Raw genomic sequence first — 25,126 nt, forward strand, 5'->3', positions numbered from 1 at the left:
CTGACCAGTACAAACAATTCTGGTACATCTCTGTTGTGTCGGCGACGATTATCGGAAAAGATTAACTTACGTGGCGAATTGACCCATTAGTTTTGTAGCTGAGATTTGGATGGAGATTTTGATCGGAAATAAAAAAAATGATCTTAGAAGCGGACAAGCTCAGGCAATCTTCCAAATGACTTGTCCAGTTGGACTCGCACTCGCGGAAAACAAGATCACTCGATGACAATAAAATTATTGAGCTCCTTGCGTTGGCCATGTTTCCAACTGTGCGTGCAATGTTGGTCGATCGATGCAAAAAAACTACATACATGTATTCGTGATCGGTATAGTTGCAAAACGAATAAAAAAAAAAAAAAAAAAAAAACATTATGTTCCAGCACGACCGGGTAAGCCACCACCACCACCGCAAGCTCAATCCTTGGACGAATCGTTGCGATCCCACCAGGTACCGCCAAAAACACAGCAGTCCAGCGGCAAGTCGCTCGTAAGCAAGAGCTGGCAGCCGAACAGCGGCTCCTCGGCCTCAGACTCGATTTACGCGAACTTGGGTAAGTTCCGGCCCATTCAGTGCAACTAATCTTACCCACGATTTCTCTTTCGACGTAATGTCTTTCTTTTTCTTTTTTTACTTAGACACTATTATCATTATTATATAACGTAGGTATAGGCCATACGCCATATGTCTTTTTTTTGTTTTTTTTTTTTTGTTTTTTTTTGGTCAATGCACTATTTTATTGATAAACACTTTGAAAAAAAAAGAAAAAAAAAAAAAAAAGAATATTACAGTTGAACTTGTTCTGCCCCTTTATAAATAAAAAAATCTTAGATTTGGACGTAGAATTTGTTATTTTATTCTGCATATTATACGTATGCTTACCATGTCTATTTTTTATGTTATGTAACAGCCATACTCACACGATACTCGCACCTGCTTTTCTTACTATTATCATAATAATCATCATCCTTATTATAATAATTATTTATAAAGATTATTGTGCAAGTTGTAGTTGTAACTCGTTGTATATCGACAGAAAAAATCGCAAACTACTCTCTGTGTGTATGTGTTTTTTTTTTTTAAATCTCATTTATTTTTACAGCACATTGTTGTTGCTTTGTCATTTAAATGAATGATTTTCTTATTTGTAGTAATCGTATGACGATATAAAGCCTTCCATTAGTGCATCATTGTAAGTATTTAGTAAGTGTATACAAGTAGAGTTTTGATTATTCATCTATTTATCTCAAATCCATACTTTTTAAATACATCAACCACAACGGTATCGCATCCTTGAAATTGTTGATCTATGTGATACATTGCAAATTCGGAAGTCGTTACAATGGATCCTAAAATTTTACTTCCAGAAGCAGAGAGTTTCGAAACTGATTTCGGGAGATTGATTTGACATTGTGTCTCTGGTTGAGAACGCCGTCACACTCATGGATTTTTTCTTTCGATGTACTTGTGCGAATGGGAATAAAAGCAGGTCGAATTGCAAATATCTACGTGAAATATTTTAATGTATGTTAACAAGATTATAACCCTAATGATGGGTGTGATGATCCTTTTCTTTTTGTACTTTGTTAGTTAAACAATTGCTCGTATCTGATGAAACAAAGTTGAAAAACTATATGTTATTACAAAGTAAGTATAGTTAATGTAACAATATTGACTTGTACAGGTGAAAATGTGTTTGTACAACGGTAGAACTATGGTTTATGTGAATTTTATACATGCAAGGTCTCGAACAACAACAGCAACGAGCAATAAATAAAATTTAAAAAAAGAAAAAAAGAAAAATTGATGTTAAGTTGTAAAAAGATCGTAATGCGAAATGAGAAGAAAAAAGTTCTGATTTTATCATATAATTTTCGTACTCGTCATTGAAACGTGGTCTCGTACAACGTGTGCTAAACAAGCTATTTGCAACAAGTCTTATTTCTCCTCGTTTTCGTAATTATAATTATAGATCTTTTTTTTTGTTTAGCGATTCGTGAATTCGTGAAACGTAGATTACAATTTTATTTATTTATTTATTTTTTTTTTTTTACGATATTCACCATTGCCTTGTTCTTTCCCTTTGAACCTTTCACGAGTCTCGAAGATTAACGATATATCCTGTGATACATTTATTACTTTCATATGTTACTATATAATATTATTTAATTTTATGTTGGTAAAATTATTATTTAGCAGTATTTCGTAATTTTTTTTTTCTTTTTCTAAATGAACATGTTACTCAATTTTAGTGACAAACAAAAGAAGAGAGAAAAAAAAATATGACGATTGTATTTGAAGGCGTGATAAGTAAAAAAAAAAAAAAAAAAAAAAAAAAAAACAGTTTGAGAATGGCTGAATAGACAAAGAAAAAGTTGAGAAGATTTGTTAAGTATATTTCTCGAGAAGCTCTAAGTATATAAAAATATGAAGCGAGTGAAAATTCCTTTTGTAATCGATCAACAGCTGATATAAATAATATATATACATACATCCATATACCTACTTGTGTTTTTTTGAAATAAACGTTTTTTTCTAACCGAATCCAAGTTCTATTTCTTGCACACACGCCTTCATCGTATAATACTTTGGTAATTATTTACATTGTGTTTTTTGTGTTGTCTATCATTTTTGTGTTTTTTTTCTTTTCGTTTGCTTCTTTTTGTTATCCGTACATTAACTCTTATCTAGGCCTCAAAATGGTAAGATGAACAACCGCAACAGTTGTTTGATAATATTGTTTTTTGCCCTACATTAATCTACGCGATTCAATTATTTTTTTACATCTTTTTTTTTTTTTTTTTTACCAATTTTATACACTTTTACTTGTTACAGTATTCAAAATTTGATCCATCCCTTTGACCACACATTCTACCTGTTTGCGCCCATAAAATTTTTTTTTCTTTTTTTTTTTTTAATGCCCCACGATAGTCTCCGCCACCGACATAAATAAACGTAAATTCACAAATTGTCTTGTAAATAAAAACAAAAGACAAAAGGAAAAGGGTACCACTGCGCTCGCGCCCTCGCAACCATTACAATATGTGCATTCATTCAACAAAATATTATATAATGTTATACTTAAATTTATCCACTCTCACGCGTGTGAAGAGAGAGAGGCCGTGTAAATGCGTCTGCTTGAAAAAAAAAAAAAAAAAAAAAAAAAAGTATCACTATACACGTATTTCAAATCATCGAGTTGCCTTGCTTGCCTGCATTTAACTTGAAAATTCTGCATGTACGTACCTACTTATATACTTGCATCTCGAGGGCTTAAAATAATCGCTCGATCGACTACTCACCCACTCGCAATACACTTGCTTCGATTGTTTCATTTAAAACAAACAAATCCATGCACAGTTTGTTAAATCAAACATTTTTCATCACAAGTGAGTATAGTCAGAATTTTGTCTCCGGCATCGCAACGGCGCCTCGCACACATATATATGTTACGCTAACGCACGTCAGCAGCATGGCTCATACACTCACATAAATTTATACATGTATTACACTCGATTCCCATACCCTCGATATCTTGCCTTCGTCTCTGATGAAATCCTTTTGTTTGATATATATATATATATATATGAGTACTATGTAGCGTCCGCATCGCTGCAAAACCGATTTTTCAACCATCAACCAACGACCGATCCCCCCAAAAAATCCAAATCCAAAAACCATAAACGAGAATGAACTAAACAAAACATAAGCATCCGCGGCTATTGTCTTGCGACTGCATATGAAAATAATATTACTAACACCCCCGGTCTGGCGCGCTCGGGCGTGTGTTTGGCGTTGATCGGCGTGAAGGGCCCGCAGCAGTAGCAGCGGAGGATGTTGCAGGTGTCGGGCGGAGCGGCCTGGCGCCGATCAAGCCGAGGCGCACCTCAAGCATGCGCGACCAATTGAACAGCAGCACCTCGAGCATCGTGTCCTCATCCTCGTCGTTATCCGTCGACTCGAGCCTCAACGCGCCGAGGACACCGATCGCCGTGCCGATCTCGCAGCACCAATCGACCCTGGGTACGCTCATCCCGCCCTTCCACACTCGCCGGCACCAGCAAGCAACGTCGGACCTGTTGGTGAGAGATCGGCAAATAAATCGGTTCGACGATCTTATATATTTTTCACGTGTAATTGAGTGGGGTTGGGGGGATCTGTTGTTGCGGTGTAGGTGTCGAGCGACGGCTTTTCAAAGAAAGACGACAACGGCAACGTGGGTGTCTACTGCAACGGCTTGAGTATCGAGCTGCGCCAGGGCGGTACCAATTACCCGATCGCCAAGCGGCAATCGGACAGCGGTGCCCTCGAGTCCAACGGCAACTCGAGCGAGTTCAAGTTCCAGCCGAGCTTTGCGCGCTCGAGTTCTCTTCCCTACTGCGCTGGCGAGACCGACGCTGACATCTATCCCTTGGAGGTTTGATTCTTTTATTCCTTTTTTTTTTTTTTTTTTTTTTTCGAAATATAAGGGGGAAATATAAATAATCGTCTTGTAACGCAGGGCTCCGAGGACGGCTCGCGGATCGGTAGATTGAGGCACAATCGGCGAGGTCGTAGCATAGTGCACCGCACTTTCGAGGACAACTACGGCGCCGTGGTGGTGGCCAATCACAAGGCCCTCGCGCAATTTTTGGATCAGGTACCTATCCATCGAATTCCCACAGTCATCTCCTTTTATACATATACTCATGTGGACTTTTTCAACGCAGATGAACCAAGGACCGGCAATGCCGGCGTGCCTGCGAGCTCTCAAATCGGCAAACTTGCAGATGCAGGACTTGACGATCGACCAGAACTCCGCGCTGAAGACGGACCGACGGGTCTTCTTTTCGGGGATGTGGAACGATCAGAGCGTCACCGTGTGCGTGGCCTACGAGCACCCGAGCTCGTTGCACGTGCTGTCGAGCAACAACGAGTTTTGTCTCGTGCCGATCGTCGAATTCGTCGACACTGTACCCAAGGACGTGGCGGACGCAGCTCCGATCGCCTACAAAAAGTGCTCGGAAGGTACGCGTCTACATAGGTGTTTGCCGATCATTCGTTGCGTACGATGTCAATTATATTAATCATCACGATGATTGTCATTATCCGCAGCGACGATCTCGATCTTTCCACGGCTGCAAGTCAACACCGTCAAGTCCTTTGCCGAAGCGATGCGTCTGGAGAGCAGTTGCGGTAAGGACGAGCAAGCGACCAGGGAATCTCTGTTTGTGCTGCTGCAGCTTGTAAGTGCTTTGAAGAGCTTGCAAGCTCGTGGAATCGAGGAGGCGCCGAAAACGCTGAGCAACTTTGTCCTCTGCCGAGAGGACAAGGATGCCTACCATCGGCTGTACTTGCTGTTCCAAGGGTGAGTGGTTGCTTTGCGATGCTTGCAGTTGGTATAGTGTTTCTAACGAATGGCTGAAACCGGTGATTTTCTGTGTTTGAGCAGCAGCGGTACTCTGAGCATCGACAACTGCGAGAACAACGAGGAGGTGTGCGTGTCGCTGTGCCAGTGTGCGCTCAGCGCCTACGAGGAGTTTGATCTCGCGAAAAAGTTGCCCATCATCCAGGAACTGCTCATGCGAGAAAAAGCAGATACGCTCTCTCAGGTGAGTGACTGGATGGTAGTACCTACATTAGCACGAAATTCGACCCATAGTTGAGAGAGAAGTTTAGCAAAAACATTCTTGAACGCGATAATTTATGCCAAAAGGTGAAAGCTGTCCTGGAGTTTAGTCTGTGGGGCCCGGCAGACGTAGCACTGGGAGGACAACGTGAGCGGGAATTGGCGCTCCAACGCTGGTTGGATCTGGAGCGAGCGACGGTGTTGCATGCCTTGGTGCGAGCGCGCGCCCAGTTGAGCGTGGCCGACGAGTACCAGCTGCTGTTTCTCGTCCTCACGAGCGCGAAGGTGATGAGCGAGGCGTCGCTGTTGCTCAACAAGCAGAGCTGCACGTGATTTGGACAGTTTTTCATGGACCCGGTGATATTCGAGCTTTCAACGCAACAGAAACGAGCTTATCAAGTTGACGTGTTGTTATGATGCTGCAAATGTTTACGAGTGATTTTTCACCATGACTAATTTTTATTTGTTTTTGTAACTCATTGTCACACACTGTACGTGCGAATAATCGAGTTTCAAACGATTCTGTTTCAAGAGTACCAGTAGCTTTATAAGTTGTACATGCAAAGGAATTATACACATATATTTTTATACGTAATTATTAATTAATACTCAATAAAAATGATAGTCACTTTACCTTACTACTTTATAAGTTATTACGGAAAGTAAGACTACTGTTATACATTTTTAATAAAATTGTGATTCATCATGTAGACGAATAATTTTTATTATCTCACAGTTCAGCCGCATGGATAACAATAGCGTTTAAAGCTTCGTCTTGGATGGGTATAAACGCAGATATATTTACTTTCAATGGCATGTTAATCTCTGAGGCCGCTTCCAATTTTCTTTTGTTCCGTCAAATACATTTTAGGAATTTTGGAGACTTCGAGCTTCACACTTTCAAAGTAGTCGGGAAACAAACAGACTTTGGATAAAAATGCATCTTTCTTTGCGGGATCTCTGTAACTCTCCCTGTAAACACTCGAATCTCCATGGAAAGGTACTTTAAAGAAAAATTTCGGCTCAATGTAATAAAATTTCTTCTCGGGTATATTTTTATCCTGTACTCTGCATTTAGCGTCGCCTCTCGTGATACCATTTACAAGCGATTTAGTCAGGTTTTGAAAATGCGACTTTGTCGTGCTGATGTATGGGTAAACAAATTCAAAGTAATTATCATGACAAGATGAGCTTTCTTCTTTCCGTGAAATTTCTCGGTTAAAATCATCCTCAAGCTTAGTTTCTACTGCCTTTCGTGGATCATCGTAGAACACACCTGTTTCAAATATTCAAGATTTTTTTTATACGGAAAATAAGACGAATGGTACGCAAACATGTGACATAAATGTGTACTGCAAACCTGATGATGTTACATCGTGTTTTAATGTTCCAATTGGCTTGCTATGAAAATCATTGTATATATTTTTGTAAGAAGACTTTGAAACGAAATTGTACTTCCCATAATGTTCGGGAGATCTTTGAGATGATTTTGTTGCACCGTAATGCTTTTCATAAGTTGAGCGTTTCTCGTTGATTATTGGATCATACACATATAAGTCGGGTCGAACTTTTGACTTGTTTTGTGAACATTTGTTGGGTTTTTTATCATCGATAACGTTTTCGAAATAATGTGCACGCTGGTAGGATGTTTTCAAGTTTTCAATACTATCAGTTGTTTTAGCTTTTTTACACATGATTCAAAAAGATTGTTGATTCAATTTAAATTTAACATCAACAAAGTGAAGCTGGAAAGACATGGTAAATGTTATTAGGTACGTGAAAATATGTAAAAATAAATGAACCACGCAACGTTTGTGCTGCAGCTTCTTTCATCATATTCTTTCAAAAGTATTTCAAATTGCCAACAATGAAAAAGGGAACAAAATTTTTTATCTTTACTTGAAGATTTTATTGTTTCATTACACGTACTTTTGATACAAAAGTTTAATTTCCTTTGAATATTCTTAAACATCTTGACAAATATTTCTGAATATTCTCTTTAAATTTTAGCATCCGTTCTTAAATAAATCTAGTAGTCTGGTTTACAACATGAATGATGAATTGTTCATGATAAATTTTGCCACTGGTATTTTGTTTATTAAAAATTGAACTTAACAATAAGATTTTGATAATACAAATAATTTAAAGTCTCGCTTATGCCTAATGTTTAATAGGTCCTATTAGACCTCCAACAAATCGGTAGTTTAAAACAACATTTTATACAAGCAACACTAGAGAACAATACAAAAGTATTGCTGATACCATCAGTTTTTATTATCTTACACACGGTTTCAAAATATTAAATTCTTTCGTCAACGAACTATTTTTTTTACGACTTATAACGTTACTTTACACGATAAATCTCACTATAATAAGTTTCCTCCTCTCCACAGAAGCGTAAAGTACAATTATCTTATTTCCTAATCCTTAATTTTTATTATGTTCAAGACATAAGCGTTAATCTTTTGTTTAAATATTTTTTATTTACTCACCGGCATACATTTGCGCACGATGCCACAATATTACAGAAATTTAGAAAAAAAAAAAAAAAAAGAAGACAGGTATTTTCCTTTATTATCGCGTTGATATCTTACTGTACAGTATAACAGGATTTGAACTGCATCCATCCTTCCTTCGTTGTTCAAATTCATTAAGTGTTAACTAACTTTAGTTTAGAATAGAGCACGACTTCGAAACGTCTACAACATGCGAGACGCAACTATGAAGAAAAAAAAAAAAAAAAAAAAAAAAAAAAAAAAAAATCGAACGACTTTCGAATGGCGTTGGATCACAAACGACGAATAACGGGGAAAGAAATATAGTCGCAATTACAAGAAAACATGTAAAGTTGTCTAATTCTTTCGATTGCTCTTTCTTTTCATCAGTGGAGCACATTGTGGACAGAACCACTCGCCCTCCGGTGGCGCAGTGATGTTGACACAGGGATAGTGGAACCATTCATAAGGACACTGCAACGTCAAAAAAATCATCAAGGAACAAAATTCAAAACGATTTTTATAGAATAAAGAACTAATAGATTGATATTGAAAAATACTTACATTTGTGTTGTCACATGCGACCATATCTCCATAGGACACCTGGTTGCATATACAGTACCTAGGCTCATTAGGATCGACTGGCCAGTCTGTATCAGCAACCACTGATACTTGGTCCATAGACGCTGCAGCTGCAGCCGCAGCAGCAGCAGCAGCAGCAGCAGCAGCCGCTGTTACTTTGGTGTTATTAACTTGAGCTAAGGCGTTAGCTGAAGCTTGAGCTGATTGAACAATCTGGTGGTGCTGGTGCTGCTGATTTGTCTGCTGTTGGTGTTGCACTTGATGATGATGATGATGATGATGTGCCTGTTGTTGCTGTTGCTGCTGTTGCTGCTGCACTTGTTGTTGAGTCATCACGTTGGCGTTTGGCACTGCTGAGCTCACCTTTCTGTGATTTTAAATCAGTTTGTAAGTACTATGTGTAAAAGGGCAGACCGGAAATTGTGAAAAAAAAGAAAGAAATCGCACTTTTTCTTTTTCTTCGAGGATTCTTGAATCGCAGCAATGGCGGTCTGAGCTGCGCCAGCTAACTCTCGGCTGAATTCAGCAGCGTGGACGCCTCCGGTGTTGATAGCTTCGTAACTGGCTTTCAAACTCGCCGTCCGTCTGCCTTGCTGCATGTGCTGGGTGGCTGCGATGGCCTGTGAAGCAGCAGCCGCTATGGCATTACCACCCGCGCCTATGTGACCTAGAGTGTAGCCAACTGAACCTACTGAGTTGGCTAAACTAGTGGATGGTGTCGTCGTTCCACTTGCCATCACGACGGACTGACCCATTAATTGGCCCGAGTTTGCTGAGTTCGGCCTTGTATCTTGTACATTGTTAACATTTGAAGTTACAGGTGCACTCGGGACCTTATCCAACATTTGTCGTTTCTCTGCTGATGTGGACGAGGCATTTGAATCTCTTCTTTTTTCGCCTCGTGCTGTACATTGATAAAAATTTTTATTTTAAAAAATCGTAGGGAAGGATTAGTAATAGAAAAAAGACTCTTACAGTGACTGTGATTATCTCTCGACCTACTAGATGAAAGACTGTAACGATTTTCTTTCTGACTGCTGTTTATCGACTTTTGATCCAGCTCCAAAGATCTCTTTTCCAAGAGATCTGTGATGCCCTTGTTATCGTCTTCTAACTCTTTTTTAAACGTCGCAATATCTTGGTCCAATTTTTTGAGATATTGTTTCACCAATTCAGACATTTCATTAGCAAAGGACACCTTCTCATCTGCACATTTCAACGTCAGGTCAAACTGTTTCATTATCGCTTGGTGCTCATTTTCCCTTTCGTTGGCTTTCATTTTTTTGGCATTAGCAAAGAATGTGTTTATCCTTTTGTCTATATCATCTACACCATCTGATTGATAAAAAAAAGTTATTATTTAGTTTTTTTTGCATAGTTTAGCTATTTTATTGCAAGTAAATGATAAATACTCACTTTGCACACACAAGTCTTGCTCTCTCATGTCAGTAAACCTATCCCTCAGTCTTTGTGGGAGTGTTTCAATTACTAAACACAGTAATAATTCAGTTTAAAAACCGAAAACAAGTTTTACAAATAATTGTAAGTAAAAAATGAAGTTCTGTAAAACCTAATATTTTCAAAAATATATTGTTTTACGATTTAAACCAGTTAGTATTTTCTTAAATAAGCATGTCAATAAAATTGATCAGATCAAGTGCTTTATTGTCTCTTTTACTGGAACAACATAGAAGAACCTAACCTCAAAATATATCGAAAATAATGACTAAAACCATCTTTGATTGACTTTGAAATGACAAAAACTGAGTTTAAATCACGCAATTTTTGTCAAAAACATCAAAATATTGTATTTTAACTTTAGATAGCAAATATAACATCAGCGTCATTGACATAATCTCGTGGAAGGCGTCGAATCTCAAAAGGTTAACTTAGACATGCATTCAACAACTGACTTACGCTCAATATAGTCCTCCAGGTATAACATTTTCGGTTTATTTGTTGTCCACTATTTACACGATAAAATATAAACAATTAAACGCCTGTCGTTGAAGAAAAAAACTCGCACAAATATGACACAAACTGACCGCGTGTGTGTTGTCGTCAGTACTGAGTAAGTAAACAAAGGTATCTTACGCCGACGCCGTGTCGTTCATAAATATTTGACAGGTCATTAATGAAACAGTAATAATCAAGTCCAAAGAAAGCTTATAAAAATCTAATTTATTTATATGAGAAATCATAGCTTTTAAAGTATAAGTATGATCAAATTCAAATAGAAAAAAAAATTTGAAGAGTAAATCATTTTAAACGAATAAATGTAATTGTAACTGTATCTAGATACCTATTGTAGCTGTTTAATGTTAATATATGTATGTTCAGTTCTCAAGTAAATACATTTTCTCAAGATTTTCGGAGGTACAATTCTCCTAACATGTCTTTCGGATGGAAAAAAAGTCTACAAAATATCTAAAAGAAATCTTGAGAAAATGTATTTACAGTTTACAGGATCGATTATCAGTTTCAATTTTATGTATATGTAACGTATATATTTAATAATGTTTTACAGTGTGATGTTTAATTTTAATTTTTTTAAATCTAGCGAGGCTGATTTCGAACTAAAAAGTACCCTCTTTTTCGTTTTCAAGAAATTCACTAGAAAAAATTTATTACTAGAGCAGGCTAGTGATTTTACTAGTGACTTTTTGGAAAAACAAAAAAACGGTACTTTTTAGTTTGAAATCAGATACGCTAGATGGCGCTGATTGAAAACTGAAAAAAAATTAAAATTAAATATCACACATTGTAAAACATGATTCAACATATACTTATTTACGTATACTTGAGATCTCTCATTTGAAGAGTGAGGCAACAGTTCACAGCAATTGCCAAAGTACGTACAATTCTTTCGCAAGTATCAACAATAAAGTCATTTCAGCAGAACAGCGTCAATCATCTGAAGACAGTCATAATTTCGATTATTCAAAGTTGTGTTTGATTTGCGCCTTCGATGCTGAATCTGATGATTACATAAAAAGAAAGTATCGAAAATCCCCAAAAACAAATTCAGGAGTTAGCACAGTGTCTTTGGTAAGTTTTAAAGACAATTTAACCAAGAAAATAAGTTCGAGACAGATCATAATTTAATCATAATTTTTTTTTTTTTTTTTTTTTCATAAAAAATCTGTGAAATACATGAATGACAAATGATGTAAACGTATGTAAATAAAAAAAAATTATAAAACATCTACCTTTTTGTATATATACGAATATAGGTATTTTTTTACTGTTGTAAAAAATAAAAATATCATTTGAGTCAAGAAATGTGGATGAAACTGTGATGACAGCTTTACAATAGCAACTATACTAGCGAAATGACTTGAGAAACCACAATTTTAACCATCGCTCTTCTTTTGCCGGATTTCTAACGTGATGTGTATATATTTTTTTTTCTTTAAAATTCTTCTAGTTATGTTCTTCTCATTTATAAAATTGTTAGCCACCAAATGGATGGATCCATGAAGATGTAAGTTGTGTCGCGTTGCGGAAGATATGCGTTTGCACACCACACAAACGCAAGCAAAGCATACATTTTTTTTCCTTCAATCACATAAGCATGATAGTGCAAAAGGATATTACTAGGATCATGTACTTTAATTTCTTTTTTATTTCCAATGTAATTCGTAAAATCATACAAATACGTTGAATTTTCGTAATCATAAGGAATACAAAACAATCAACTTTTAGTGGTGCCAACTTTTTTTTTAACTCGTAAAAATAAAGCATCGAATGGGCATTTCTTCGTTACACCTGCCTAAATCGCCGAGGAGTGTAAACAAATCTGCAACCGCAAAAGCCTCCTTCGCATACAGTGATCAAGTTGGATACACACTGTTTGCAATTTTCCATCGTTTTACATTCAGCTGAAAATACAAATTGCATTAATCTCAATGAAAAAGTGTAATACAGCTAGATAGATAGTGTATGCTCAGTTTTATCATTCTTCTAAGATCCAACATTTAAGACAGAAAGTTAAAATAAATGAAAACCTGTCGAGCTCTGTGAGAGAGTCTTGGGTAACTGTTGGTACACAATATTACTCAAGCACAAAGGAGCCATTCATCAATCCAACTCTTTTTACAACTCACCCCTCGTTCCTTTGATTGCCACACCTCAGTACTTATTATCATCACACGTTTGCATGGCTTTTAATCATTATAAAGTACGCTTTTGATTTTAAGTTTCACAGGATAGGTACTTACCCTGCCACTTTGCCAAACTTTTCGGAAAATAAATGTCCTGTGCCAAAATGAACGGGAGGACCATCAATAGTACAACAACACATGCTCTTCCACAGGAAGCGTCCATCCTGGCTGGAGCTTTGTAAGACTTTGTACCCATGGAGCACATCTACCGATTTCTTCGCGAGCCTTGAGCTGAATGACTTTAGTTGCTCGTTCGCTCGATTTGTTTGAGAAGAAACGCGCGTGTGAAACGTAAAGCGTACACGCGTTGCAGAATCAACGTGTACCAGCGTTTTTCGCACAGAAAAAAAGCATTCCGTAGCCTTGGGCCTTTTCTTCGGTCTTGTGGTTTCGATGCGCTCGAGGGAAGTACCATCGCGTTAATTGGATGGGAAAGATATTTCTGTTCAAGACGAGGCGAACGTAAAAGCCAGTGTTTTATGTCAATTTATTAAAAATCATCCACAAACGATTATACGATAATTACATTACATGAACTGTACAAGACTTAAGTATAACTAAAGAAACACGTATACATATAGGACCCGCCTTATGAAATATACATTAAAACTTGTATTTTTATTTTTTTCCCCTCAACAGAACCCCGATTTATTGTAATTTTTTTTCTATACTTTAGCCAAAAGTGCATAGTTCTACGTATAGGTACGATAGGAATCCCGCAATATAACAACGTACCGTTATTTGAATTCACAAATTCTGGATATATATATGCTGTATAGATCTACATTTACACTTACATTTATACTGTACAGGTACTTTTTTTTTTTTTTTTTTTTTTCAACTGCTACTCTGATTTCATCTTCAGAAGCAGAGTAAAAAAAATTAAAAAAAAAACGAATAAATAAACATAATACTACGTATGGATCGCATACAGCTACTGAATAATGTTCGACATACACAGGAAACGCGTCTAGAAGCAGAGAAACAGCACCAGTTGGAGAATAAATTACGTACACGAGTCACTTGTCATGCAAACTAGGAATCTTTAAAGTTTACAAAAGTTGTTAAAAAAAAAAAAAACACCCCAGCGTGAAAGTCGCCCGAGACGCGAAACACCATAAAAACATTTATTCAACGTCAAAGTCAAAATGGAAGAAAAAAAAAAATCCTCGATCCACACTCAACAACACAATTATCATCGTCACGATCAATTTCCTCCAAGAGAACGGTAAAAATGATAAACAACCACCGTTAAATCGGTAAAAAAAAAAAGAAAAAAAAAAACATACAGACATACACGTTCCGCGTGCTTCCTCTGAAAAAAAAAAAAAAAAAAAAAAAAACATATAAACAGTCCGCTCAGCCTTTCTTGAACTTGAGGAGTAGTATGGCGATCGTGAGGAAGACCATGATCCAGATGAAAGTGGCGATGAAGCCGTCGTAGACAACGGGCTCCTCCATGGTCCAGCCACGAGCGAGCATGGCTCGGAAGGACTCTGTGCTCTTGGTCAGCGGCAGCAGGAAGCTTATGTACCTCAGCACCGGGTGCATACCCTCGATCGGCCAGATGATCCCGCACAGCATGACGATCGGCAAAAATGAGCCCATCGCCATGTAAGTCGCGCTGCGCTCGTTGTCGCACGAGCACGCCACCACGAAACCTGCAACCGAACAACCAAATCGTTACATTTGAGAAAGAGAGAGAGAGAGAGGGGGGTGGGGTGGAAATAAAAATAAAATAAAAAATAACGATGCAACGTACCGAAACACATGCCGCAGAGTCCGGTGAGCATCGTGAGGATAAAGACCCAGACGACGTTTCCCTCGCACGTGACGTCGAACACGCCGAAAGCCACCACGAGGACCATCAATGTTTGGCCCGTCATGACGCAGTACTGGGTGACCACTTGGCCAAAGAGGATCTCGGTACCGGTGACACCTGACGACCAAATGTGTCTTATGTAATACCACGCACTGTGTAAGGGCGAGTGGATTCCTTTGTCATTGGAGCATAAGACTTACCACCGACCAAACTCCTCTCGAGCAGACCCTCGTTTCTCTCAAGCAGCATGGCACCAGACGTCAGCGCGACGGACAGGAAAAAGATGATCCTACGGAGAGAAGCCAACGAGTTTGTCACACATGATTTTGTTGTTGTATTTTTTAAAATATAGCAAAAACTCACGTCAATATGACCCCGGGGGCGGCGAAATCGGTAAAGTTGGGCTCCAGTGGTCCGTAAATCGGCTCCCGAAACTGCAAGCACACAGTCAAGGTAAGCGCAAAACTTCCTAACGTCGAACTTAATACCTATAAATAAACTCACCGAAACAGGGATGTCGGCCACCTTCTCGCTGTAGTTGCACGAAGTCGTGATGTCCCTGGCAAAGTCCCGGAACGAGTAGTACAGGTCGCGCTGGAGCAGCTGGCCGATCTGCTGATCTGAGCAACAACAAGCGAATCATCGTGTACTAACACCGATTGCAGATATCAGATCGACGACCAATAAAAAAAAGAGAAAAAAAGAGAAAAACCCACTGGACATGTCCATGACGACGCTCATGTCGGCGTAGTCGACGCTAAACTCGTCCGCGTCCTTTCCCTCCTCGATCCTCTGGCTGAGGGCGCTCGAGTAGTTACTCGGGAACGTGATGGCACCCCAGGCCCAGCCCTTGGTGACCGCGTGTCTCGCCTCCTCGTCCGTGTCGTAGGGCAGGTAAACGACGGTGCGCTTCTCGAGGTGTTTAAGGTAACGGCAGCTCAGCATTTGCATGTCGCAACCCACGCTCGGCGCGCACGGCTCGGCGCTCGAGTTCAGCTCGTTGTTGACGATCGCCAGTCGCAAGCCCATCGGGTCCTTGCCGATCGACAGGCAAAACAAGATTATCTGGACCACCGGCAGTCCGATTATGAAGAGCATGATGCTGGGGGGAGGGGACAAAAAAAACGCACGGAACGATAATAATATACATAATACATACATACATACATATATATATATATGTATCGTTAGCGTCGTTGGCCCATGTGTCCACGTGTACATTCGATCGAACTTACCCAACGTTCCGCCACATCCAGAGAAAGTTCTTCCATATGAGGGCTTTCATGTGCTTGGGGTTGAGCATCTGGAACTTGCTCGACCCTTCCTCCTCCGGTGGAAGATCGCTGAGCTACGCATCAAACGGGGGTACAAAAGTATGTATAATATATTTCAACAAAAAAAAAAAAAAAAAAAACAAAAAAGAAAACCATGAAAATGTATAATTGTACCGACCTCGTCATCGGTCGTCGTGACCGCGACGATGCTCTTCCTTCGACTAGATATGCTCACGTTGTCCCCAAACTCCCCGCTCATTTCGTCGTCGGCGTCCTGGAACACGTGTATCATATATGTTTGAGAGAAAGTGATCACCACGTGAGGATGTATTCGCAATAAATGTAGGTATATATATATATATATGTGTGTGTGTGTAAATGCTCACAGGCTCGGGTGGTACACCGATCACGCTGCTGAGTATGCTGCTGCGCCTCCTGAGTCCCATGTTCTGTCTGCGGCTGAGTTTCAAAAAGACCTCCTCGAGGGTGTCGAGCCGGTGGATCTCCATGAGCTTCCTCGGGGATTCCTCCGCGAGGAAGCGGCCTCCACGCATCAGGCCGATTATGTCGGCTTGGCGGGTCTCCTCGATGTAATGGGTCGTTATGATGATGGTGGTCTTGCGGTCCTTGGTTATGTGGACCAAGTGGTCCCAGATGCTTTGGCGCAGGACCGGGTCGACTCCCACCGTTGGCTCGTCCAGGATCAGGAGCTCCGGCTCGGCCAGGAGGGAAGCCGCCAGGGAGACTCGGCGCTGCTGCCCGCCCGACAGGTTCTTCACGAAACGGTTCTCCGAGGGGAGTTGCAGGAACTGCCATTGAGCATTTTTTTTTTTATTTTCCCCTTTAGTCTACATTACAGGTCATTTCTCCTACTTGCTGCTGTTTTTTCCCAATATCTTTGATTAATTTTGACGTATCCTTTCCTTCCTCAAATGTTCTTGTTAATAACTTTGCAATTCGCCACGAGGACTCGAAAGCAAATCCTGGATCACAACCAGCGCGATCGAGAAAAGCCTAAACTTAACTTACACGCGAAATTTCATGTGGGCAGTCAGTGCACTTGTCTTTCGCGATTAAAAACTTTGTATTTATAAACCAAGGCGCAAAAACGTTTCCCACGAGGAAAAGGATACGCCAACATGCATTCCTTTAACCATATATACACATTGGTAATATAAAGTGGAAAACAAAGACAGCTCACCTTGATCAAAAACTCGAGTTTCTTCTCGACCCGCTCGGTCTCCATGCCGGCGCACCAGCCGAAGAATATAAAAGTCTCGCGGATCGAGAACTCGCCGTACAGCGCGATCTCCTGGGGCATGTAGCCGACCCGCGGCCCCGGGACTCCGGAGCCTTTCGAGCCCGGTCTCCCGCCGAGCACCCAAATCTCGCCAGAGTTCAGTCTCCGACGGCCCACTATGCACGACAGCAGCGTCGTCTTGCCACAGCCGCTCGCCCCCAACAGTCCGTAGCTGTAAGAGTTTACTTGCTTGTTACCTTTTTTTTTTTTTTCTTAGTTTAGCCTCAACCAATTTCGTTTGGAAAACAACATTTGCGAGGAATACTTTTAGATCCGCTGGATGGGATGTACGCAAGTTTACCGGAAATAAAAGTACGACGACAAGAGAAAAAAAACAACATTTGCAGTGTATAATATTATAATATATTATATGTACTGCACGCGTATGTGAGCTCGAATCATCCGTCATTTGAGTTGTCAGAGTGGCTGGGGATCAAAAAAAAAAAAAGGAAAGAGAGAAAAAAAAATTTCTTTTTCTCTCGCGACGTGCAATTTTTTACGCGGTGCCATTGTGCGTGTTCGAAAAAAAAAAAAGGTACGTATGTTCGCTGAATTATACATGCGACAGGACGCATCTTCGCACCAGTGGTTTTTAACGCGTCCGCGCAAAAAAAGTTCAAGATTTATGTTGATCGTCGTTGCTTCTTTTGACGTCTCGTGATTGACGAACAAAGGACCCTGCCAAGACTCGTCGAGAAAGACAAAGAGTAGAGGATGCTTGAATTTTTCCACTCCAATAGTGCCATTTTTTCGAAGATGTAATAATAAAAATTTAGTCGATCACTGTGCTGTGATGATCTTACATGATCATAGCAAAGAAGAAAAAGAGCGCGAATATTTTGCAAACGAAACAAAGGTAAAACGGCTACGTACATCCTATCCAATGAACGAGCATCCAATTGAAAGAAAGAAAAAAGAAAAAATCGTTTAATTTATGTTTTTACCGATTTGTACCGATAACCCTCGATCGGAAGCCAAAATTTAATTCCATCCCACGGATATACCAATAAAAACCAAAGAATGAAAAAGCACTAACATTGCGCCCTTGGGTACGGTCATGTTGAGGCCGTCGAGGATGACGTTGGGATTGCTCTTGTTCCCGTACTTTTTGTACGCCCGGCGCACGCAGACGGCCTGGCTCCGTCGGGTCGCGACCGTCGAGGCTTGGGGCTGGAACTGGGCCCTCCGGGTCTTCAGCTCCATCGAGGTCGCCGGTAACGTAGCTGCCGATGACGATGCGCTCGCCCCCGGCTCCATGACTGCAAACACACACATACACATACCGATATTACCGATCGCTTTGTTCACGCGTCCTTAAAATTAAGTGTATTCCCGTCTGTGTATGGAGTAACATCGATCGTTAAATATACACAAACAAAAATTATTTTTAACATCGGTTGCACTCGGTGGACAAATGATTGCCGATTTTTCTGTGTGCGGTGCATCCCGACGCGTCAATCCACGGATCCTCCCAAAACACCTATCGACTAATATTAAATAAAAACTATACAATTGTATACAACCACTTTGGTAAGTATACAAGTACCGATCGCTATACGCTCTCGTGTATACCCACCGATTCACGTGAATCGCTAAGTTAATGCACTCTGGTGTATACGCATGCATGTATCCGTAAACACACATGCGTAAGATATAACACGCGAGAAATGTCTGTCGTAATCGAGCGATTTCATAATATATTATATACATGTATATGTATACATGTGGACCCCCGCTCCGTGTAGCCCCTTTGGCTCTTTCACTTTATTCTTTTATAAGTACGGCCGAACGAAAGGGAAAAGGAGTTTCACCAGGTTGGCGAGCTCTCGTGTCTGTATGCGCGCACTCGCACGTGTGTACACCATAATATTATATACTGTACCACCACGGTACGGCCATTAGCACACATACATGTGATAGTGTCATCATTGGAGATCGGCACCAACTGAAAGGGAATGTACCGAGTAAAGTCGAACTTCTAAATATATATATTGATCCTTCGATAGATCATCGGGTAAATGAACGCATTAACAAAAATTACATATGATAAGGAACGAGCATCGTTCCAGTAGTCCATATGTAAACACGATATTGTTGTTGTTGTTGTTGTTGTTTTTTTTTTTTTATTCTCTCACGATTAACCTCAGACTATTGTTGCTCATTAGCACCGTGAAACTCGAGATATAAAGCCAAGCAGTTAGTGTGTACACTGGCCTCTTTCGCGCCGTCCAGAGACCATATTTATATTGCATGTAGATACGAGGAGGAGGGGTGGGGAGTAAAAAGGGATGTATAAACTTTTAATTTTGTTCTCGACAACGGCGTGCTATTCAATCGTAAATGAATAGGTGCGCAATGAAAGTATATACATTACGCTAAAGAGGTTGTTTACAAGGGATCTTTTTTTTTTTTTTTTTTTTTACTTAACGAGAAGAGGATGCTGAGGGTTTGGGAGCCTTATTACCGATCTGTACTGACGGTATAATATCAATTTTGTATAGCTTGATATTATAGCCTCAACATAACAGTGTAAAAACAAAGAAAGTTGGCAAATTCCGTTTAAGCACACTATGCCTATAACGTATACCTACTCTGCATCGGAGAAAGTAAAACCGGACGCTCGCAAGTAAGTATACCTGCAGGTGGTGTGCACCGACGATGAGGTAACGGCTATCTATACATAGGCACAGGATTGGCCTTTTGGTCATTTTGTTTTTGTTGTTTGTTCTTATTATCTCTTTTTTGGCGGACAGCTGGTAATACCCGATCGAGTGTCGTAACGATGTTATACCTGTGTCCCAGGCTCTCGAGGAGGAAAAGGAAGATGGACCGGCGTACGCTCTCTTTTCTCGGCAAAGCTGTCCGACCCTCCACTCGAGTTTAACTTGGCGGATGAAAGCATTACGCATTACCAAACTATCGGACGTGTGTATATTTCATCCGCACGAAAGTTACAAAACCAAAAACTGCTTGTTGCGCAACGCCGGTGTGTTTCATTCATTAATAATGAGATTGATCTTTTATATGATCCAAGTCCCAGCTGCTTTTTTCTGTTCGAGCTTCATCGTGAAATCGTGCGTTGCGCAATCGTCTATGAATTCCCATCCGCTTTCATGGAGCACATCGGTGCCTAACGACGCTTCGTGTGTCCAATATCTGTCTCGTTACCGCATGCAAAACTAATTCCAGTTTTTCTTTTCGATACAGGTTGTACATATTATAAGTCATTCCCGGTAAAATGAGGATGAAGTTGCGTGTGGCAATCGCGGGTCGCCGGAAAAAAACAAATCAGGTCCGCTGGTACGGTGTTTCATCGGAAGGCTGACGCGGAATCGATTAACGCCATCAGCCGCTACAGATCGGTCATGATGTAACGCGAAAACTGGGCCTTTCCCAACAACCGAGTCGCCCGAGTTTTCTTGCATCGCCGGTGAATGGAACTTTGTGTTTCGGTGAAATGGCCGCGTATACGCGGCAGATTCGACTTGTTTTTCGTTGAGTCGGCGAGCGATCGGTAACATTTTTAGGTCAGAAAAGGGATATAAGTCCGTAGTTGGGCATTTTTTTATCCGTTGTAAATGATATCGGTGATCTGTAGCGTTGAAAAATGATCTCTATCTTGTTATTTTTTTGCGCGTCACGCCAGCCGATTTCCATAACGATCTCGAGATCGGAAAAATTTTTCTCTACGCTCGCGAGCACGTCAATGTCGTGATTTTCGTACGGCTAATGATGCGATTCGTGTCGTTGCAGTTGCCAAGGTCGCAGCCTCGGTCTTTCTTGTCTTCCGCGTGTGCCGTTCGATGATAAACCGATGACGATCGGCATTAAAATTTCCATGCGCGAAAAATCACTCTGATAAAAACGCAATTCGATTGTACAGTCGTTTCTTCAGAAAACTATCTTTTCCATTTGCGTCTCGAGAGAAACTCGTGAAAAATGACCTCGACTTTTCAAGCTCGTGTGGCAACCGATTTCTCAAGGCGCGAGCTGACTCGATATCCCGGATTATTCTGTTTTTTTTTTCTCTTCACTTTTCATAAGTCCATTCCCACTGATGCAACCTGGATTCTTTACACGATTTGTGACACAAAATTGTTTAATAAATCGCCGGTTATTGACTTGGCACTTGAAAAAACGGCCACTCGGCGATTATGCTGTGTATTTATATGTACATATATTTATGTTATTGTAAGCAGAAAATGCGGCCTTTTTCCATCAAATACCTGCTTCGTTGCTATAATCATGATGCAATAATTTACTTTTTTTTTCTTTTTACATAATCGGTAACACGCGTTTGCGAGAATTCAAAGTGAAAACAAGGACATGGCTATTAAAGCTTGCCGATCGAAGAAATTACGTCCCGGAGAAAATTGATCGCAGCGCCGTGATGTAATGTCACGCGGCCGCAATATTGTAATTATTCAAATCGGCATACGTGATGAACTAAAATGTCAAATATTGTACAAAAAAAAAAGAAAAATCGGGTCTTTTGTTCAAACGATCGACAAAGATGGACAAGACGTTTTCAAATGAGTTGAGCAAACAGCGTTTCCTAGTACATGTATATAGCTCAGTGAAGCGAGTGTTTTTCAAGTGCGACAAGTAGCGATTTAAAATTCAAAAATCGCCTTCGGAGGCGGCGTTTGTTCTGCTAATTGCACACGTGGAGTTAGTCAGAGCAAAGCGAATTCCGTGGCAGTCATCGATGCGAAAGGTACGTTTCTTTGTTGGGGAATCACAGAATCCAGCGCTTGATCTGTTGTTTCTGTCACTGTACGATAAAACGAGAAATGCCCCAATAGACGCACGATCGGTGGGGAACAATGCAATTATTTTTCTCGATCCCGATACTTTCGTTTAAAATCGATATAAGCCCACGCGCGAGTATTTTTTTAAATCTCATTTATATTTGGCCCAGTGGGGTTTCACAGAGTGTCCACAGTATTTTTTTTCTTCTTCTTCGATTACCCAAAGTGAGGATTGTTTGCAAACATTCAGTGCTAATCGTTATTGTGTAAATTCGCTCAAACTGCCGATCTGCACGTATCTACAAGGAGGTACGTAACTGCGCATTTTTCCGAGTAAACATCACGTAGTACCGATCAAAACAATTATACGAACGACAAAGCAGATCCAACCGTCAAAACCATTCGTGTCCCGTCAAACTCGCGATAAAAAAGAAAATAAATAAATATAATCATTGCCCCTCTTGGTATACGGATATCACATTTCTCCACCGGCACCACCGAAACTTCACAATCACTTGTCCAGAAGCGGGCCACTCGACCCTACCACGCACAACAAAATTATTGCGCCTAATTGCACCAACCTTTGGAAAAGGAAAAAAAAAAAAAAAAACAAAGTCCACTGGAACAGTCAACCGCAACGGCACTCAAACAAATTGCAAAGAGAAGCAAAAACACGGGAGCAGCGGATCCACGTCGAATCGCCGCATAACAAAACAATAAACTCGAGTGTCTCGTTGGAAGGTAACGTGAAAATCGTCGATCGTAGGTGTCGGGTGGGCGCACCAACGAGAGACAGTAAAAGTTAGTGCGGTCGAAGGTAGAGTGGCTCGCGCGCGAAGCCACCGACAACTGGCCTCCCTCTCGATATCTCGCGGTCTGCCTGCCCGGGTAGAGGGAGATCTCTCTCTCTCCCGGCTTTTGCGCCGTACGTATATACAATGTGTACCCGTGTTTTGGCCGAGTCAGGCGGGGTGCCCTTCTTTCGGGCCTTTTTTCTACGATTATCCCGATGGACCGACTCGAACTTGTACGAAGCTGTTCAAGAGGAAACTGGTGGCGCAATTACTTATCGCGACGAATTTTTATGTGGGTTGCGCAAGGGATTTTTTAATTAAATAAATAATAATAAACATCAACGAAGAACGTATTCATAAGTATGTGTATCTCTCATTTGGATATAGTTTTTCTCTTTTTTTCAACTCTGAACGTTTACCGAGCCCTCGACTACTTTCACGAAAATCTCGACGTGATCTGTCGTCTACCAGAGCCCATTGATATCCCTTAACATAATATCAATCGATAGAAGCCATTGTTTGTAAAAAAAAAAAAAATATATGAGATGTATAACTCAGCAGCCGCATTGTAACGAGAGAGAGAGAGGGAAAAAATGTGTTGGTGCATATATATATATATCAGAGTAAAAAACCCACAAACGCCAACGTCATCTTTGCCATCGCGAATGTGCTTGCATAAACGTGACAAAATCACTCGATTCGCGTGTACACTCGGTGCTTCGGATCCATCACAAATTTGAGAGCCAGTGCTACGCGTTTCACGTATGTTTACGAGTCCTCGCCGTGTTGTTCGCGGTTCCCGAGGAAGCCCCGAGGTTCAAGAGCCATACTCCTTTTTCCCAAGGCCGACCGAGACCTTAAACGTATGGTTTCTTTCGAAGCTGTACAAGCAGGAGAAAGGGACATTTCGATGCTTTTTTTTTTCAAGCTTACTTAATACGCTTCGAAAAAATTTCGTCATTCGTAACTTTCGATCCGTTGTGCTTTTTTTCCGGAGATTCATCCGCGGATGGCAATTACAAACAATACCTTTCGTCCAACTAATGCAAAACTACTCTTTACACGACACCGTCTTCGCTTTTTCTTTTTTTTATTTTTTATTTATTCACCACCTAATAATAAATACCATGATAATCGTAATAAACCACTCGATTACATTTTATAAGTATCACATAAGATCAGTACAAAAGAATCTAATGATTTTGCATGCGAGTCTTTTTTTTTTCGCCTTTTTGGTGCGAGAAATAAACTATATAGGCCGATCTCGAGCATGAATCACGATTTTCATCCCAATTTTCGTCAAAGATGTACCACATTCTATCTTCCCAGTGTATTTTTACGCGTTGCAAAAGTTTTACCACAGCGATTTTTTTTTTTTTCAACCCTTTTGCTTGGGAATCCCCCGACTGCGTTTGTCGATGACGCGGTGGACTGGCGTTTCCACGAAAATGCGTGTGCACGTATGACGTCAACCTTTGACGCAAAGTATTTCGGAACGTACATCCTTTGAAATGTTGGACTTTTCGAAAAAGGTTTCACAGTTTGCTATGAAACACCACATTTTTTCCAAATCCTCTCGTTAAAATCAGGGCTCCAGGTTAAACATGAAATTAGAGAAAAGTTGCGGATAAAGAAGGGGGGGAATTATCGCGTGCGACCAAAGTCGGTAAAACTCGTTTAAGAAAGCAAAAATTTCGAATCCATGAGGTACTTATTGTTACACAAGCCGGTGCACACACATAACGCCGCGCCGGAGGGGGGGAACAGGTTTTCGTTAATTTGTTCACACTCCGTGTGTGCGTGTGTGTATATAGGTGTGCGTGTACATTAACTCAAACGAAGAGATAAATCTGCCAAAGAGCGCATACCAATTGCGCAAGCAGTTCTCCCTCGAGGGAGAATTTTTCTGTGACTCTGTGACGCGCAACACGAGAGAAAAACCTCGTAAATACACAAATATGTCCTGCGAATTTGAGGAAAAAAAAAAAAAAGCATAAATTCGCATTTTCGGCGACATAAGAAAAACAGGAACCATATGATTGTCTCGGGCCTTGAAAGCTCAGTCCAAAGAGTTTCTAGAAGGAACAGCTGCAGCGACGCATTCGCCTTTTTGTTTGTTCCTCTCGTGCTCACTGACAACAAGATAGATAAGGACGGAGAGCTGATGGACCGGTTCTTTGCTTGGTTGTGGAATTTCTCCAAAACACGACCTCCGGACCCTCCCTGCCACTCTCTCTTTTTTTTTTTTTTTTTTTTTTTTTTCATCCAGTGTACTCAACTATATACTGCACTCTCATTTGCACACGTAAAAACTTAATGATGTCACGTAGCATACTCAC

The 25,126-nt window shown here is 40.5% G+C and overlaps 3 protein-coding genes across 4 annotated transcripts in view; 1 reads left to right on the plus strand and 2 right to left on the minus strand.

Moving 5' to 3' along the window:
- The window catches only part of LOC106637371 (uncharacterized), a 59,797-nt gene extending 53,581 nt beyond the window's left edge, over positions 1–6,216 (plus strand). The window contains 8 exon segments of the mRNA XM_089590263.1: positions 381–551; positions 3,809–4,080; positions 4,173–4,415; positions 4,500–4,637; positions 4,708–5,005; positions 5,093–5,345; positions 5,430–5,589; positions 5,694–6,216. Coding sequence (XP_089446389.1) covers positions 381–551; positions 3,809–4,080; positions 4,173–4,415; positions 4,500–4,637; positions 4,708–5,005; positions 5,093–5,345; positions 5,430–5,589; positions 5,694–5,939 — 1,781 coding nt within the window. The 3' untranslated portion in view covers positions 5,940–6,216.
- Positions 6,217–8,362: 2,146 nt separating this feature from the next.
- Ing3 (inhibitor of growth family, member 3) lies at positions 8,363–10,734 on the minus strand. Of its 2 annotated transcripts, XM_089590252.1 has the most exons (7): positions 10,601–10,734; positions 10,100–10,171; positions 9,659–10,018; positions 9,131–9,587; positions 8,992–9,050; positions 8,666–8,799; positions 8,363–8,575 (listed from the first exon to the last, which is right to left on the minus strand). In XM_089590252.1, exons 1-7 carry the CDS (start codon positions 10,626–10,628, stop codon positions 8,459–8,461), a joined length of 1,227 nt encoding a protein of 408 aa, XP_089446378.1. In that variant the 5' UTR covers positions 10,629–10,734; the 3' UTR covers positions 8,363–8,458. The 2 variants fall into 2 exon arrangements, with proteins under 2 accessions (XP_089446378.1, XP_014205569.2); XM_014350083.2 differs by having other exon boundaries at positions 8,666–9,050.
- A 3,429-nt stretch (positions 10,735–14,163) lies between these two features.
- On the minus strand, positions 14,164–22,841 carry LOC106637289 (ABC transporter G family member 23). Its single transcript, XM_014350000.3, has 12 exons — positions 22,575–22,841; positions 18,279–18,501; positions 17,144–17,414; positions 16,329–16,751; positions 16,121–16,216; positions 15,904–16,016; positions 15,385–15,770; positions 15,173–15,288; positions 15,032–15,102; positions 14,869–14,957; positions 14,609–14,785; positions 14,164–14,507 (listed from the first exon to the last, which is right to left on the minus strand). Exons 2-12 carry the CDS (start codon positions 18,497–18,499, stop codon positions 14,206–14,208), a joined length of 2,265 nt encoding a protein of 754 aa, XP_014205486.2. The 5' UTR covers positions 18,500–18,501; positions 22,575–22,841; the 3' UTR covers positions 14,164–14,205.
- Between the last annotated feature and the right edge of the window lie 2,285 nt (positions 22,842–25,126).

This window comes from Copidosoma floridanum, unplaced genomic scaffold (assembly GCF_036245765.1).
Source record: "Copidosoma floridanum isolate Cflo_tuat_1 unplaced genomic scaffold, Cflo_Japanese_pri ptg000012l, whole genome shotgun sequence".
NCBI classification, from domain to species: Eukaryota; Metazoa; Arthropoda; class Insecta; order Hymenoptera; family Encyrtidae; genus Copidosoma; species Copidosoma floridanum.

Bases quoted from the DNA above. Each gene is read 5' to 3' on its own strand.
- Ing3 (XM_014350083.2), bottom strand. From the start codon at position 10,628: ATGTTATACCTGGAGGACTATATTGAGC. The intron at 10,172-10,600 runs GTAAGTCAGTTG...TACTGTGTTTAG, and splicing joins CCTGGAGGACTATATTGAGC to TAATTGAAACACTCCCACAA. The intron at 8,576-8,665 runs GTAAGTATTTTT...TTGACGTTGCAG, and splicing joins TCGCATGTGACAACACAAAT to TGTCCTTATGAATGGTTCCA.
- LOC106637289 (XM_014350000.3), bottom strand. From the start codon at position 18,499: ATGGAGCCGGGGGCGAGCGCATCGTCATCGGCAGCTACGTTACCGGCG. The intron at 17,415-18,278 runs GTTAGTGCTTTT...AAACTCTTACAG, and splicing joins ACCGTACCCAAGGGCGCAAT to CTACGGACTGTTGGGGGCGA. The intron at 15,771-15,903 runs GTAAGTTCGATC...CCCTCCCCCCAG, and splicing joins TGGATGTGGCGGAACGTTGG to CATCATGCTCTTCATAATCG.